This window comes from Ambystoma mexicanum, chromosome 10 (genome assembly GCF_040938575.1).
Source record: "Ambystoma mexicanum isolate Mex_15411 chromosome 10, UKY_AmexF1_1, whole genome shotgun sequence".
NCBI lineage: Eukaryota > Metazoa > Chordata > Amphibia > Caudata > Ambystomatidae > Ambystoma > Ambystoma mexicanum.
Window position 1 is genome coordinate 518,224,015 of NC_090932.1, and position 17,962 is coordinate 518,241,976.

The following is a 17,962-nucleotide window of genomic DNA, read 5'->3' on the forward strand; positions in this document are numbered from 1 at the left end:
CGAGGAGAATCTTCTGATGTTCTAAAGAGTGTACTCTTTGTCGTGGAGGATGGTTCCGGGGATGCTGCAGTAGTTCTATACAATATCCTGTGGATACTGTTGACAGCACCCATCTGTCTGATGTGATCCCTTCCCAAGCCTGGGTGAAGTTGGAAATGCGTCCCCCTACTGGGGTTGCGTGAGAAGGGACCCTGAACTGAGCGTCACTGCTTTGGTGGAGGCGTGCAGCCTCCCTTGTTGGGGCTGCCTCTGCCTTTACCACGACCTCTCCTATTACCCCTGCCGTAACCCTGGGTAGACTGTTGGTTGTTGTTCCACTGTGTACCCTGCCCCTGGGAATAGGTAGATCCTCTCTGGGAATTTTGGCCGTGTGGGCGACGAAAATTACTATTCCCTCTCTGGTTAGGGGGTTTATTGGTTAACTGGCCAAGGGACTTGAGTGTTTCGTATTCGTCCTTGGCATTCTTCAGTGCGTCTTCGACCGCCTTACCAAACAACAGATCATTCTCCACCGGTTTGTCCAACAATGATGCCTGGGTTTCTGCCTTAAAACCAGACTGCCGTAACCACGCATGTCTTTTGATAACAGTGCCTTCTGCTATCAATCTGCCTGCGTTGTCCGCGGCGTCGAAGGTTGCTTTCAAAATGCAACCGGACACGGCTCTACCCTCTGCGGAAATCCGAGGTAACTGTCCCTTTAAAGGTTCAGGAGCAGAGGCTATGAGAGCCGCGACTTCTTCCCACTGATGGCAGTTGTAGCTGGCCAACAGGGTGGTGGAGTTAGCAATCCTTGCTTGATAGGCGGACGTTGAGGCTACTTTCCTGCCGAAACTGTATAGTTTTTTGCTCTCCTTGTTGGGTGGAGCTTCGGACGATGACAAGGGTGTTCCAGCCCTCTTACGAGTGTTGGTGACAACTAGGGAGTCTGGCTTCAGGTGTCCTCTTATATAGAGGGTCAGACTGGGCCGCCCTGAAAAGTTTTTCAACCCTGGGATTGACTGCTCTGGTGAGGTTCGGGTTCACCAGGGACGGATCTATTCTCCGCTGAATGGACTTAATGATAGGGATGGTCTGGACAACAGGCCTCCTTTCTCCCACTAACTCTTCTGCAAAGTCCCTTTCCTCCTGAACACCGTGGGTGTCGATATGGAAGTGTTCTGCTGCGCGTGCGAGAACCTCATTTAGGAGGGGTTGGTTATCGACCGGGGAGTCGGTAACCGGGGCTTCATTCTCTACCGGGGAATCTACTCTGTATGTTTCCGGGTCCTCCTCTTCCTCTTCCTGGTCCTCATCATCCCCATAGTAGCCCGTCCCGGTTTGCTCTTCTATCATACCAAATTCTTGGTCCTCACAAAAGGAAGCCTCTCCTTGATACAGTGAGTATGGTCTTGCGTAAGGTTGTACCTTGAAGGGTTCTGACTTCATCGGAGTTTCAAACCGGGGCTACTTACTCGGGGGGATAGGATCAGTAGAGCCTGAGGGTGTCGCCCCCTGTGGATCATACGAGAGGAAATGTTCTGGATTTTTATCATAAAAATCTGCCAAAGAAGACATTCTTGACATGACCCTATCTATGTCTTCACTGGACCAATTTTTGGAACTGGGGATGACTCTCTCAGCAAGTCTATGGGATTTATCTTGAGTAGCTTTGCTGGTTTTAGACATATCAGCAGACCTGGTTTTGTCTGTCTGTTTAGGGGGGGGGGGTGTGTTTCACAGGTGTGGAAGAGTGCAAAGGTTGTTTCTTCTGCTGTTTTCCCCCCTCCCCGTGAGTGGAAAAATGTTTTCCCTGTCCTTTAGTGGCTCCGGAGGTTTTCGACGCCTGGCGTCGAGGATCGGGGGTGGTGTCCCTGTCCTTCGAGCGTGGGGCCTCGCTGGTTTTAACTGCGGGCTCCGACTCCAGGAGCGCGGCCTGGGGGTGGAAGTCGTCTTCCGACGATCGAACTTCTGTTAGCCTAGGGAGCGAGGCACTCTTGGCAAGAGTGGATGATTGCCTGGAGTCATGCGGCGATCTTGATCGAGAGCGCCCGGAGGACACCGAATCGGACCGTTCTGTTTGTGCCTCTTTCCGAGAACTCGACATCGTCGAGTCTCGGTTGGACTTAGTGTGTTTAGTGTGTGTAGTATGTGAAGCGCTTGTGTCGCCGGGAGTCTTCCCCATAGCCGCCCTGCCTGACGACCTTCCGAGGTCGGGGACCTGCGCTCGGCTGTCTTTCGACGCCGTAATGCCCTCGCCGTCCGAAAGTACGGCGTCGCTGCCGTCACTGAAGGCGCCCTCCGCTGCCATGGCCGCCTGCCTGGCGTGGTGGGCCCAACGCTTCGTCGAACGGTCCTTAAGTGTCTTAGGTTTAAACCTACTACACGCTCTGCAGTTCGCTTCAGAGTGGTCCCTCGGCAAGCAGAGATTGCACATGGCGTGCCTGTCGACCCAAGGGTATTTGCGATTGCACTTGGGGCAGAATTGAAAAGGGATACCCTTCATACGCACCTTGAGGCAGCGGGCTGTTAAGTGTAGGAAATGTATAAGGTGTACCTATATACCAAGAGTGTAGAGTATGTACCACCCCCCACTCTCCCTACTTGCAGGGCCGAGGCCAGAGGCCTTCCAAGGCCCGGGCCGAGGCCAGAGGCCTTCCGAGGCCCAAATCCGTCGTGCAGCAGCCGACGGTCGATTTCTTCTCCAGCCGGCGTCGAGTGTCGAAGTTCGACGTTGGGGTGGGGAAGGATGTCAATAGATTATTATTTAAAACTTTTAGCAAAGGTATGGCTAAGGCCAGGGGACTCTGCAAAATGCTTCCGACCAGTATGGCGGAAAAAACAATCTGAGGATCCTAGACGCGTGAGGGATCTTGGGTACAGTGGACGTCACACTAGGGATAGTATTACTGGCACGCCCTGTGTCGACGCCCATTTTCGAGTTTCGAACAACAAACTGTAATACTCTGCAGCTTCCACTAGATGTCGGCCTATGCACAGCATGTGATCTAAGCAGATTCCACAAGCCTCAAATATATATATCAGAAAAGAAATTACAACTATACATCATATCAAAAAAAGAGAAAAAATAAAAAACACAACCAATTTAAAAAGAAAATACATTTTTCACAATACATAAATAAAACTAAAAGTAGGTTAAGATTTCAACAGTTACGGTAGCCAGTCCAAAGAACATTATTCCATTATTTTACAGAGTTTTAAGAACTAACGAAGTTGTTGGAGCAGCATTGTATCCAGAAACCAGATAATCCCAGAAAAAATCTGCAATAATCCCTTCCTCACTAGATACGAATCTCCTAAACAGCATTTTCGAACTGGCCATGTTCCCTCACACTTCATCAATAAATACCTTAATGTTTGATTTGATGGAATGTCACAAACATTCCACAGTTTTGAAGCTTTGTCTTCGTCTAGCCAACACTTCACCACTATGCACCAGATTTAACCTGCTCCTAAGGAAACATTCCTTACTGCCCTGTTGGGAAACTTCCGATGGTAGTGAGAAAGACAGCCAGGTTTTTTTTTCTGCCAAGAGAAACGGGTTTACGCAGGGTGAGCCCCTTACCTTTGTGATCGTTTCTATCCAGACGCAAATTTCAAAGTTTTTGCTTCACCTTTAGTGGATTCATTATGAGGGTGTCAACCTCTAAATCTACTTTCTCAAACATTACCCTCACACTTCCTTCTAGATCCGTCCGCATAGGGGAATTTAATTCTTCCAAATGATGTCTAATGTCTCCATATATCGAAGAACTCTCTCCAATGAGGACAATGAGGACGTTAGAGTGAAACCAGTTTCCAGTTTGCCATGCATTCTAACGATTTTAGGCCAAGCTCAAATCTGAGGCTCCAACCCGGGGTACAGGAAGGGAAACTCAGGCTCTTCTTCCAGAGTCGTCCCTCCACTGCACTCCAATCTGCTGGCCAAAAAAGGGGCTTTGTCTCCAAACCGTAAAGAATTGCAGGAACCGCTTTTGCCAGATAAAATTTTATCAGAGGTAAAACTGAAAACTTGCAGTATTTAGCATTTAGTTTGAGCATTTGTGGGGACATCTGTGAAGCTTTTAAAGTCCCATCTGCCTCCACCTTATGGTGAGCTGGAGAGGCATAGATGTTATAGCCTAAATACTTCACCTACTCGACCCTTTGAATCAATTGGCCCTCTAAGGATCTTTTTCTGCGGGTGTTTGAAGACCACAATTCTTGATTTGAGGGGGTTGATGGTGAGATCATTTAGTTCTGCATATTCCCCCAGCTTTGACAAAAGACTCTGCAGACCGATGGCTGTTCTATCCAACAAGACAATGTCGTCTGCATAGGCCAGCCAATGGACCTTCTTTCCATTTATCTCTGGGCTGGCCAATGCAGACGACTCCAGGAAAACACCCATGTCTGAAAGAAAGATTGAAAAACAACGGAGCCACCAGACAACCCTGCCTAACCCCCCTCTCCACCCTAATGGATTCAGATAGATTGCCCTGTTCGTCTAGCCTGACTCTTATGAAGTGTCTCTAAGCAGTTCCACGAGCATAGCTAGCAACAAATCTGGCATACCCCAATTCTTAAGTTTGTTCCAAAGCAAGGTTCGATTAACCTGGTTGAATGCTTTGGACAAATCGACCCACGCTCCATACAATGGCAGCACCCCCTTGGTCATTGTGTGTTCACTGGCCAGATTCAATACCCACCCATTTACGGCTGTTGACAAGCCTAGTCTAAAGCCAGTCTGATGGCGAGACAGAATCATCTGATGGTCGACCCAGGCTAAAATTTCATTTAGCAAAAGCTTCATGAACATTTTACTCTCTATGTCGAGGAGAGCAATTGGGCGATAGTTTGCTGCTGCTCGACGATCGCCTCCCTTGAAGAGAGGTATAACCAGGGCTGTTTTCCAAGAGGAAGGAAAGGTACGGCTCTCCAAAATCTCTTCAAAGAGACAAAAAAGTATGCGAGACCATAATGCAGCTTCACTTTTAAGAATTTGATACGCGTGACCATTTGGGCTCGCCGTCTTGGATGAGGATGACTTTAGAATTGCGTCTTTAATATCCTCCTCGTTAAAGGTTAATGTCCAAGGAGCACTTTATAACTGGAGCTAGAACACCCTGGGTCTCTGAAGATTTCGGTTAAGTGCTCCACCCACCCTTCCTCAGGGACTAAACTGCAGAGAGAGTTATATTCACCCGATTCTAACTGGCCAACTATTGACTAGAAATTCCTGGTGCTCTTTTCTCTTAAGAGCTCTAACATTTGTTCCCCATCTCTTTGCATCCTGGAAACTCTATGGTTTATCGACCATGAGTGGCAATTAATTTTAATGCTTTTAGCTTCTGCTGTATACTTTACTGCACCCAAACCAGCTGATTTTACCCCACGCAAAGAACTTCTCAGCTGTTTCTTTTCTGAGTCTCCTCATCGAAGCAATGCAAATGCTTTTGCATTTGGAACGCAAGGAGCCGAGGTAGCCCAGTTGAGATTTAAGAAGTTATCCGGATGGCATTGTGTCTCCCATATAAATCTAGGGACCGTTTTCAGCTGAACATTCAATTTTGAGCCCACTCCCTGATATTTCATGAGTTTTATTTTCCCTTTCAGCCACACTAGTGCCTGTTGATCCAAACCGGGAGGAGAGGTGAAAAGATTAGTAAACGATAACTCCAATCTGCAATGATCACTCCCTCCACCCTGTTTTATCACCAGGGAAGAAGGGAATCGAAAGGAGGGGATGGGATAGGAAGATGCAATCCAGGACCGATGAGGAGTTTCCTCTATGCTAGGTAGTGAAGGGACCCAAATCATCCTCTGCACACTCATTAACCATACTCAAATCCAAGGATTTCATGAAACTCAGCCAAATTTTCCCATTCTTAGAAATTTTACGAATGGCAATTTTTCTGGGCCTCTTTCTGTCTGTACACACTCTGTGTTTAAATCCCCAGCTAATGCAATGTGGGTCCCCCCAGGCTCCATTTACAAGTTACTGGAACTCGTGTTCCAACTCACTAAATTTACACCCTTTCGTCTTAAGCTTCTGCGATCCCATACCAAGCTTCAACAAAACCTGGGAAAGGATTTCTGGAAGAAGAGTGAAGCATTCTCCCGTAGCTTAAAGCCTGAGGAATCCTTCCCATCCCCATTCAGCTCCCGTACTTGCTATTCCCCCATCCTTTGAGGATCCATTTTTGTCACCCCCTTATCCTGGGGAAAAGCTGCAACGCTATCCCCAGGCTCGATAGTGGATACCTGCAGACCGTGAGTTTCGAACTCCCTTGATGCATTCAAGATAGCTGACTTTGCTCTTAGCGAGGTGAATGCAATTTCTACAAAATGTGGATCTTGTGCTATAGGGAAAGATACATTCTCATATCATTTGAGGAGAGGAGATATAAGTTGTTTACTTTTTTACAGATCCCTAAAATCACTGTTCTGTTCAAAGATTTATGGAGTCTGGTATTTGTTAAAAGTCTTAACCAGACCCTTGGGATAGCAAAGTCCTTAATGTTTTCTGAGGTAGATGTTATAACTGGCCTATCACTTGCTTGCAAAACAGTCAAAGGATCCGCTTGAATGGGTTGCGCAGTGATTGTAGACGATTTCCCCTGCCCATTCTGATTGCCAGGTACTTTGAGTAAACTACCTTGATCTGAAATTATATTTGGGAGGGGAGCTCGACTTTCTGATCCAGGCAAAAATGTTCCTTCAGTTTTTCCACCTGCTGGCAAAAAATGGGAGCTAGCTTTAAAGGCAGCTCCAGTATGCAAGGCCACAGTCTTAGATGCCTTGTTAGTCTGCTTAGATAATGAGGTTTTCCTCTGCAGGAAAATTGGGGCCCATTTTATAATGTCTGGAACACCTCCTCCTATTTGTTTTGAGATAGCCAGACCAGCACTCAACCCAGTGTTATTGAGTTCTGGAATCAATTACCTACATTGACTCCCTTGTGTCTCTCAAACATCCCCCTGAGCAACCCTCAGGTCTGTTTGTAGACCTATACTCACTCTTATTGCTTCAATATTGTCATCAACTGTATAGCACTCAGTAGTGGTCAGTTTTTGCTTTCAACATTTCCTCGCTTTACCCAAACCATTTGTTTTCATGGCCGGTGATGGAGACTTCGGTGAGCTACTTGAAATCACCATAATTCTTCCCTCTGAACCTTTGATGCCGGAATCCACAGATGATGAGGTCTCCTTTACTTGAGGACCAGTACTACTAGAAGCAATGAGGCCGTCTTTTGTATTTTTCCGTCTTTTGTGATTTTTCTTCGATCTTGGCTGAGGGGTTGTAGTTTTTTTTTCCTTCCTGCTTGATGCTTTCTTAATTTCCTGTGACCTCTATAGCTCTGAAAAAGAGCCAGTTTCCAAGGGGAATCAGGGACAGACTGTTTTGCTAAGATGGTCTCCGAATCAATGGAAGGATTTTCTACATGAACTTCTAGCTCTTCCTCCCCTATATTAGCCAACCTTCGAAACTCCTCCAATGTAGATTCTGACAGAGGGGTATCATCAAAGCAATGGCTTAGGACATTTGCGCCCTCTTCTCCCTCTACGTGCGGCTGTTGCTTAAATTTCAGCAGTTGAATTACTTCCTCTAAGAGACCATTCTTCTCCACTTCTGCCTTTGAGGAAATTGCAATCTGCTGTAAAGAGGAAATGTCTAGGCCTTGCTTGACCAATTCAAGGTTCATTTCTCTCACGGAAGGAATTAAATTGATGTTGATAGCCTAACCCAAACCCACACCCACTAGAGTGGACTCACATTTAGCAGTCTCATTTGTGAGCTCAAGCAAAATGCCTGCTTGCGACTGCACTTCTGATGTTAGCAGTTCAAACACTGATACGAGAGAATTTCGTACAAAATGCAGTGCCTTCAGGGTGCCCCCACTTAAATCCTCTCTATCCTTTGGCGACCCTTCATGAGCAAGACCTTCCTTTCCCAACAATTTTCCAGGCACAACTTCTATGGAAGTAGCTTCCAGTTCAGAAAAGGACAGGTTTCTGGCTCCAGTAAGTAAGGAGGATTGAGTCTTCTCCAATCTCATGGCTGAAAGATGAACCTCTGTACAGGCAGTTGGAATAAATGGCGCTACACATGGGGTTTCTGTTTCATACTCCACATCATTTAAACTTTTATTGCTCTTTCTTCCAAAATATTCTTTTTTTTGTGATAGTCACAGTGTATTCCAACCCCCATTGCCATTGCTGTACGAGTACAGATTGAACATTCTGCTCTGCTTCTCCTTCCTCTGGTTGAACAGTTTGTACTGATGCGTGAACTTGTGCTTGGGTTGATAATAGGCAATTGTTAGCCAAAGGGGCTCCGTCCAATGCGGATGAAGATGAAATTCCTGCTATTGGATCGACTAGGTAGGAGCCATCTCCTTCCACACCCTTCGCCTTGACCAAAATCAATGTACTGCGCAACTTCATGATCATGGCTGTACTTGAGCACCTTTATTTTCTTTTCTTTTATTATTGATATGAATGCTATTTGGACCCTTGTCCTGTAGATTAAAGGAACTATCGTCCAGTTTATGGTGCTCACAGTAATTTATAAAAACCAATTGCCCAATTCACGTGACCTCTTATTGGCAGATGAGCTAAGTTTAAAATGAAGCTCTATGACATTTGAAATAGGCCAAGCACGTTAGAGGAAGAGCATAGAATGTTCTCACCAAGAGTTTCCGAGGCACTTACTGTGGCTCACAATTCCCCTGGGCGTTCCTTGCGAAGTTCACCTTCTTGTTATACTTTCCAGCTGGGCGTTACACTTTTCTTACAGATGCCCAATGCCAAACAGAAGCGTCTCGCCCTTCTGTCTCGGGGCTTACCACTCATTTCTTGCTCTCTCCCTCTGCTGAGACTACTAAAAATATTGACTGGGCCATTTCACACAGGCGCAGACAAGAAGTCTTTTAAAACTATACAAAACACATCTTTATATTTAACACTAAAAGCCTATAATAATCACAACAGCCAAACACAACTGGAGGAAGACTCATAGAACCGTAACACATTATACTCCTCAAGGCATTATGGCCTAATGAGTTTCTGAAACAGAAAAAAACAGCATGATCTCTTTCCTCGGCTGGCTCCCTCCTCTGAACAGCCCCCCCACCTCTCCATCTTGAGCAGGATCTCCTCAAATTCCAGAAGCTCCTCAAGACTTTCCCTTTTCGCCTCCTCCTTCCCACTCTCCCTCCCTTGCCAAACACCGCAGTGGCTGAGATTAGTGACTGGGGCCCTCATGTATCCTTCTGGGTCGTGTCCCCCCCCCCCCCCCCCAGCCCCGCAGTCGCCTCCAGCCTCTGCCTAGTCCAAGCACTTGCCTTTGGGCGTCTTTGAGCGCCCACGGCCTGTGCGGTCTCTCAGGCCTGCACTTATTATTGGCAGATAACCACTCTCACCAAGTGCACTGAAGGCACTTAATAGCTGCTACAAACTTACTCCATAGCACTTCCTCAGTGGAACGCCTAGTACTCACCCCGTCACTTTCTCCCTCTCTGCACTTGCATGTTCTGAATGCTGACAAGGCCTAGTAGGACCGACTCATTCTTTCTCTTTATTTTTGGTATATTTCTCACTCATTCCCATGTTCCCACCCTGCTGCCGTGTGGGCACTTTGAAACACAATCTACTTGATGTATAAGCGCCTTACAAATGCACAATAAAATAATTTAAATAGATAAATGCCCATGTATCTAGTGCACTGCCAAATTCAAACCTTCATCAGCTTTGCAGTTTGCAAACTTGGGCAAATGATTCTTCTGCAACTGAGCTCCCATTATGCTCCAGTCTTCCAAGTCAAGCTCAATAAGAATACCAACTAAAATATTTCCCTAAGGTGTCCTAAAGCATGTGCACATTTGTGATGCAAAATGGTTCCAAAGTTTCCTCTCCCCCCTCTCCATTTTTCACACAGTATTTAAAATCAATTGGGCAACTGTGTTGAAAGGTCAGAGTACAGAAGAAAATAAGTGGTCTGTTATTGATATTCGCATAAATTATGGAATTAACCCTTATAACCGTAGGACAGTGCGTGGGTTCTAATGGAAACAGTAGAGGCTTCTTCTACTTGTTCTTTGGAAAACTTTTAGAAAAAATGTTGGGATATTTCTCAAGAAATGCAGAACAGATGGCAGCAGCATATATATTGAATATTACAGCATGTAAGCGCAGTTGATTTATAAGATGTGCCGATTAGATCTGATAGGCAGATAGTATTATAAATGATCACTGTGTGGAAAAGCACCCAAGGCAAAAATAAATCAGCATGGAAACTAGCTGAAAAAAGTATGGAACTTCAAATTTCAAGGATATTCATGGAATATTGCGCCGATCGTTGAACGATACCAGTTGGGAATGCTGTAATGCCGGAATGCCCCGTTGTGAGATGGCCGCCACATCGGCACTCGAGAAACATCAAGTCACATAAGAGTGAGGATAGCGAGTGCGGCGTAGTGAAAACGCATTGGACGAGCCGTGTGCGAGATGCCTACTGGAGCCTTGCTGCCTCACACACGCCCTCCTGAACAGCCGTAAGGCAAGAGCCATACAGCACGGAAATATCAAAAGCAAGTGTGAGACTATATATGCGGTGACATTGCATACATGAGTTATATTAAGTTGAGGTCTCGCACTTGGGCATGCAATTTACGTGAATGAGAGAACGAACGTTAGACGGGCAGACGTTCACACGTTTATACCGTCCAAAAGATGACGAAAAAACCACTACAAGTGTTGTGGAAATGCTGTAAAATCAAGAAAGCCCCTTAGAGATAGAGCGCACATCATACTGAAATATATACCATTTATTTCTCTCTATGTGTGGAGGCATTCCTTTAATTACATCAAGTCAAAAATGACCGAGCAGAAAAAGGGACCGCCATGACCATCTGTTAAAAAATGCCAGCAAAAAACAGGAAACAGATAAGGTAATTCATAAATAGGGACATTTTGGTTTGTAAATATGTCTCTTCTGTAAAGGCAATTGAAATGTGTTGTCACCAGAAGGACTGAATTAAACAGAATCTGGGCATCTGTTCAAAAATTACCATTCTATCATCCAAAAAGAGTGGGGGAGGGGGTCTATCCATCTTATATGAGCACAACATGTCAGAGAAGGGCCAAAGTAATCGACTGAACACTGTCTTTGAACAGTCATAGCAGCATATAGTGCTTGTTTGAAAATTAGTTCATGACGCTAAACGTGGCTAAATAATGGTCATTTTTAATTCTATTTCCCAGGCTGGGTTGGATGCCCCACCTGATCTGAGGGGTAGATGACTGGCTGCATCTTGAAAAGAAATTGGTCCTGAAGAAGATGACTTTAGTAGTTAGGTCATCGAAAACGGTCGACCATGTTAACCAGCTGAAATCTTGGAGTGACCCTTGAGATACAGAGTATAAGTAACATCTACAAATGCCTGGTGTCTAGATGGCACATGTTTGGTTATGTTTTAATTTACTGTTGAATTGCAATTATGCTTACAGTTTTAATATGAGGAAGACAGCCAAAACATTCAGATTATGAAAAAAAAAATCTAGGGTCTTACCTCTTATTTTTAGAGGAATACGTTATCCTGCAGGTACATACTTCATGGAGGGTGAATAAACTATGTTACTGTGCCATCCATCAAATATTCCCACGTGAACTGTCCGGCTGTGCGTTTAGCCTGGGGACAGGATCCCAGCTAATTTTAATCGTTTTTCACTGTAGTGGCAGGGATAGTCTTTCCCTTTTCCCATCCTTTTAGATAGGCAGTGCACCACCTCCAGCCTAGGGACAGCACACTCTACAGGGATAGGGTGTGCTTCCGTTTAGGGATAGGGTTAGTGAACACATTAATTGGGTTAAAAGAATTGTAGAAAATAGTGATCTGCACCTGTGTCTGTATGTGATATCTCCAAAGTGAAACCAACATCAATTCCCATGTAGAGCAAACTTTACCAACACAAAGTATTTTCTATGTGGAATTATCACTAGAGCAGAGTGTTAAAGGGGGCGAACAAATCACAGTTGTCCACTTCGGACAGCCTCCATGATTTATAGGGGTGCTGCCTAGAATGGCCTGTGTAACTGAAACACATGGAAACATGAAACTGGTCGTTTCCACAGGACTTGTGTGTGTAAAAAGGCCCAATGTACACCGTATCTGGAGGGACGTGTGTAGTGGAGCTCCTGCACCCTTTCTCCTGGCTCTCTCCCCCACCTGGATTTGCTATGCCTGGAGCACAGATGGGTTGCTGTTCTGAGGGTAGTTTCCTCCCATGAATGGGGCTTCTTTGGCATTTCAGAGAAAACAAGAAAAACGTGGCAAGAACCTTGGGTAATGGGGGTGATGCAAAATGGTACTGCACACGCACAGATTGGCACTTGGTGAGGGGACAGGAAATGGGACTCTCCCAACTGGCCACCGCCTCCTTCTGGGGAAGGACTAGCTCTGGATCTGCCTCCCAACCCAGGCTGAGAGGGGTTTCCCCATTACCACTTGACAAGGTCAGGATACTGACCTTGTCACATGAAATAAATGATAAAGTTCCAGTTTTAGAACTGACGATACTCTAGTAAATGAGCCAGCACGGCATTATAGGGTGGTGGACACTTCAATGAAACCTGGGCGCCTGGACATGTGATGGGGACAGGTGGACGGGGAAGGATCATGGGTTTGCAAGCACTCAGCAAAGTTACCAACATTTGAGGAAGGTTCAAGGTCAGGTGATGGGTGTGTTGGGACTAAAAATCATCAAAACACACACATACGTACAAAATAATTATTAACAAGGGATTAAAATATGGATTAAACAATTGTCTCTCTGATGATTGGAGTAGTTTACTTGGAGGCTCTGGTGGGCAGTTGTCTTGTAGGCGATCTGCCCAGACATTTCTGTATGTTGGTGTTACCAAAAATGTTTTTTAAAAAAAAGAAACCAGTCAGCATTGTGTTTAAGAGGTATGGATAGGATTCACATTGTTACTGTCTAAGCACTTGGGGAAGAGGACGGGGACTGGGGCTGTCATGACACAGCAGTGGTCACTGTGGAATAGATGGAGACGGGCTCACGTTGGTGTGCCAAGATGCCGGGATTGCAAACCGTGTTAGCGGTCTAGTGTTCTCCCAAGAAGGCATCCCGGCATCCTTTTCTCCCCAGCAGACACCCGGCACCTTGCGTTACAACCCTGTTCCTTAGTGGGTTAGACGCTCTGTTTTCTATTCCTTCGCTTCCTCTCCTCTTGCCTTGTTCGGGTACTATTGCTGCCCGGTCATTTCCCTGTGTTCCTGCCTGCCTTGGTTTTTCGTCTCTCCGTGGCTCCGGCTCCTGTTCTCCTCCGCCCCTCTCACTGCTCTCCAGTCCGTCATCCTCCGGCTTTATTCTTCTGCCTAACCAGTCTCTTCAGTCTTTCTTCCAGGCTGCCATACCTTTTTTGCTGCTAGTTCAGCAATCTGAAGGCCTTCGGACAGGCTTATTGCAGTCCTGAGCTCCCTCATCCCCCTCCCCCCCTCCCCCCCTCATCTGCTTGTCCTGTGTATTTATAGGCAGGCACTGTGGCCTCTAACAGAGACAGACCGTATCTCTTTAAGGATCGATGGACAGAGAGAAAAAGGAGTGACGGCGGAAAGAGGAGTCTTCTGAAGCATCTGCACAAGTACAAGGTGAGCCATCGGATGCTAGTTCAGAGAGGGGCACTCCCAACTGTCACCTTCCTGTCTGAGGTAGGAACGGCTGTGGCTTTCACCCTGGTGGGCCTCCCACTCCAGGTTGAGAGAGGTCCCCCAGCCCCTCTTGACAAGGTCAGTCTACTGACCTTGCCACAAGAGCTTGATTCAATATTGAATGTGTATTGTGTGCGTTGTACAATTAATTGATGTATATGAACTTGTTTTTTGCGTGTTGTTGATTAGTAATTTCCAGGTATGTGTTAGTTTAGAAATTATTTGTATGATATACTCATTAAAAAAGAAATTATTGAATAAGCCTTTTGATTCATCCCATGTTAATAATTATTCTGTATATATTATGATGGATGCAAAGGGACCATTGGCTGCCAAGTCCGCTATTGAAGGAGTTATCTTCAGTTTAAGTTTTCATTCGTCAACGTCTGGGCACTCAAGTAAGGGTCCCTGGGGGAGTGAAGGTTAGGTTGTTGCTGGAAGGTAGGAGATATGCGATTAGCTTTTTTGTTCTTATTGTGTTGCAATGCAATAAACAGTCTCTGCTACTTTCTAGAATATATTGTGTGAGCCTTGTTTCCCTGACACTTTCAATGGCATATCTGTTGCAGTCGTAAAATAGAATAATTTAGATGAACAAAGTACAGGATTCAGTCATTAAAATGTCAAAGGGAAAATAATGAATGTATATGAAATAGGAAAGTATACCTGAGAACTTGGAGAAATTCCTGATGGGCATGATGCGTTGGCGTTTTTTTCCATCACTGCCCTCTACAACCTCCTCATACACCAGGATGATGGCAGGGGGTTGGTAGCGTATGCCACACTTCTTTGCATGATATTTCATGACCTCTCAACAGTGAAATCAAAAATCAGTTGGACAAATTCTTAGAGAGCACCTGAGAAGGCAATGAAGACACTTTAATTGAGATTGGACAGCTCTAAAAATGGTACAGATGTTTTAATACATCAGGAATTAACACAGTATGGTGCGAGCGGCAAAAAAACACAGCCTCTCACTCCCAGCGTTAAGTGGCTTAATGAAATGTAAAATAAGAGTTGGTAATCTCTTGGAATGTACTGCCGACAGGACGGACTACAATCTTTGGCCGGTAGAACTGGAAATCTGTCCCCCAGCTAAACTTGGTCAAAAATCTCAGATTTCTGCCTCCACCTCCAAGCTATAGTGAAAACATGATTCTTTAAATTAAGATTCATCCGTTACATCGCACCTAAATGTTCCCACTTACAACTACGGTAGTCGTTGACTTAGTACTAAAGACAGAATTATAGCAAAAACATTTACATACCCATCAAATCAAATAGAAAGAGCGAAAAAACACAACTGCAAAGAAGGAACACCCATGTACATTGGACACTCCACAACTCCCACTTAAAAGCAAATTCCAATTCAAAACCCTAAGCATTATCCACAGTTAGGTCCCCAGAACAAATCCCTACGATATGAATCAGATATGCGCTTGGCAGAAAGCCTGCATCCAGCAATGTAGCACTAGTAGCAGTCCTGTCCTTCAACAAAGCACTCCAATAAAGGTCACGCCAAGTAATTTCAGGCAATGATCCTAAAAAGAAAATCAGTGCCTGGCGACTTTGCGCTTTGAAATAACCTCACACCCTTCTTGAAAGCCACATAATACCTAGCTGTTCACCAGACTGTAACCAAAATGGCACAGACGCAGGAGCTCCAAAGACCAGATGCAGCAGGTCAGTTTAACGTGCATTCCCAGTTATTGACACAGAACTCAAAGACACCCACCCCCACCCCACACAAGACAACGTTGCAAGAACAAACATTCCAGATGGCAGATGGACCACACGTCCTTCACAAAAGACATCAACGCCACCCTCTGAGTGCATCTCCAGGGCAGGACTCAGAAAAGCAAAACACAGACAGTCGCAACGGCTTGGTCTCTTTCAAGATTCCTCCACATCAGAGAAAGGTATTTGGAGTCAAGTGTTACGTTCATCAAATACAGACATGGGACACCAAGACCTCTCCACTAGCACTCAACGGGCGGGGGAAAAAATGCAACACTTCAAAACTAACACCACAGACCACCCTTCCCCTCCCTGCAACAATAACAAAATCAAGGACGGCCAAGACCCTAGATATCGGATCTTCCGAACTTATATATATACATACATACATACATACACACACACACACACCTCCTGCCCTTTTTTTAAATGTATAAAGTGCTCACAACGAAGCAGTGAACAAAGAACAATATAAAAGTACATATTTAAAAATCGAATATTTGTAGGCAGCATGAAATGTTTAAGCGGGGTTCCGTAAGAGAAGATGTGACTTCAAAAGAGTGGACAGAAGAGAGAAGGGGCTGACCGAATGGAAAGGGAGTGCAACATTCAAGTGTTTTGGGGCAAAAAAAGAAAACAACTGGGACTGGGCACAAAGGAAGAGAGGAAATGTCAAGCAAAGGTGTGTTGGAGATTGAAGTGTTCTGAAGGGGGATTTAACCATAATGAGAGAAGAGATGAATTGAGGGGCCAGACTGTGAATGTATTTAACAACTGTTCAAGGAAAATAGTAAGCAAGTAGAAAAAGAGAGGAAGATCAATGGGCAGCAGGTGGCAATTAAGAGAGGTAGATGGATGACAAAGTGAAGAGAACAACATTAATCCAGGAGAGAAACGGCAAGAGTGAGCTTGTTTGTGGCATGAAAGGTAAGAAAAGGAGGAGATTTTATTAACATTTTAAAGTTGGAAGCACAAGTATGGTGTGATGAATCTGTTGGTGTCATCACTCTTTCCCGGCAGTGACCTCTCCCCATGTGGCCAGAGTACGGCAGCTGCTGCCTGATCCCGACACTGGGGGCGGCTATATGAGGGAGGATCACATGGGGGCGGTGGGGTGTGGTGGGGGTTAAACCACCGGGGGAGTAGCAGATCACCATCGGAAAAGGCATGGTATTCCGCTTCCTCGCTGGACGATACCCCATCCATATCCAGTGCCTTAATGGCATATTACTCCACCTTGATTCATCCTCTTAGAAAAGGGTACTGAAGACCTAACAAGATCTGTGTGTGAACCATCAAGCTTCAATTTACCATCCAAAACACATGACAATATCTCCTCAGACTCTGCATACAAATTATTTAGAACCAACTTGCACTTAAAGACTTCTGAGAGCACTCACCCAGAGGTTTCATGTAAAACATCCAGAAAGGACTTCAATTCCCATAACTGCAAGAATACTTGGACAAGGAAGATGAGCCAAGTGATGAAGAGCAGAAAAGACCAAGAACACAAGCTGCACTTTAAAGGTTGGGAGTGGGTACCAATAACCCGGGAGATTCAAAAACAGCAGCAACGTCTGACTGGAGAAAGCAGCTGAAGAGAGAGCGGCTTCACTCGGTGTGGACAGGGAGACCGTGGAGCTACAAGGAGTTCCATGGAGCTGTGCCGCTCAAAGAGGAAGAGGAAAGCTGCCTGTGAGAGAAAACACACTGCAAGAACGCCAGAAGCCAACGCAGGGCTCCTGGGCATTTGCAGGTATGACGCAGCAGCGTATGATCAGCCCTTGACACCAAGCACACAAGCCCAGCAGGAACCACGGGACACAGAGAAGCTGAGGAACGAAGATGGCAAGACGGGGAGAAAAGCTGAATGCCTGACACCGGCTTACCGTGAGAGGAACGAAGCACCCCAGCAAGAACTGGTGAGTCCCCGGAAGGGAAGCAGGGACACTAACACGTATTGGCAGATATGCAACAGGATAATAATTGTAAAGAAAACAATTAAAGCATTTGAAAGAGAAAGAACCTCTGAACATTTTTTTGAAGGGGAAAATTAACAAAGAGTAAAAACTTTCAGGAATGTCAGTGTATGCAATACAAAGTTAAGAGAAGCCCTGGCAGGATAGTGTACCATGGAGACATAGAACTAGATAAAGCAGAGCCTAGAAGATATTACGTTCGAAAATGGGTGCAGAGCCCACAGGAAGAAAATACTGGCAGAAATAGCATACCAGGAAATTGAAATTTATAACTGTGTTCACAAACAAAAGTCCTGGTAGGGAAATACACAAGGCAAGGGCAAACTGAGCATTGCATACGAAATACATAGCCAAAAATGGATCCTGAGAAGGATATAGCAGGACTAGCCAAAGGCTGTGTGAAACCAAAGAGAAGAGGAGACAAAACCTGGCAGGGGAGTACAAAAGGTAACCTAACAGGATAAAGAGTCAGGTTGTTTTGTTTATCTGTAGTGTTGTGGAGGAACAGAAACTCAAAGAACTGTTATCTTTGAAT

The 17,962-nt window shown here is 45.3% G+C and overlaps 1 protein-coding gene across 2 annotated transcripts in view; it reads right to left on the reverse strand.

Annotated features, from left to right (window-relative positions):
- Positions 1–17,962, reverse strand: part of CEP19 (centrosomal protein 19) — a 179,427-nt gene that overhangs the window by 56,726 nt on the left and 104,739 nt on the right. For both annotated transcript variants that reach the window (XM_069618086.1, XM_069618087.1), the window contains one exon: positions 14,378–14,568. In XM_069618086.1, the coding sequence (XP_069474187.1) occupies positions 14,378–14,516 (139 nt within the window). In that variant the 5' untranslated portion in view covers positions 14,517–14,568. The remainder of the gene's footprint in view (positions 1–14,377; positions 14,569–17,962) is intronic.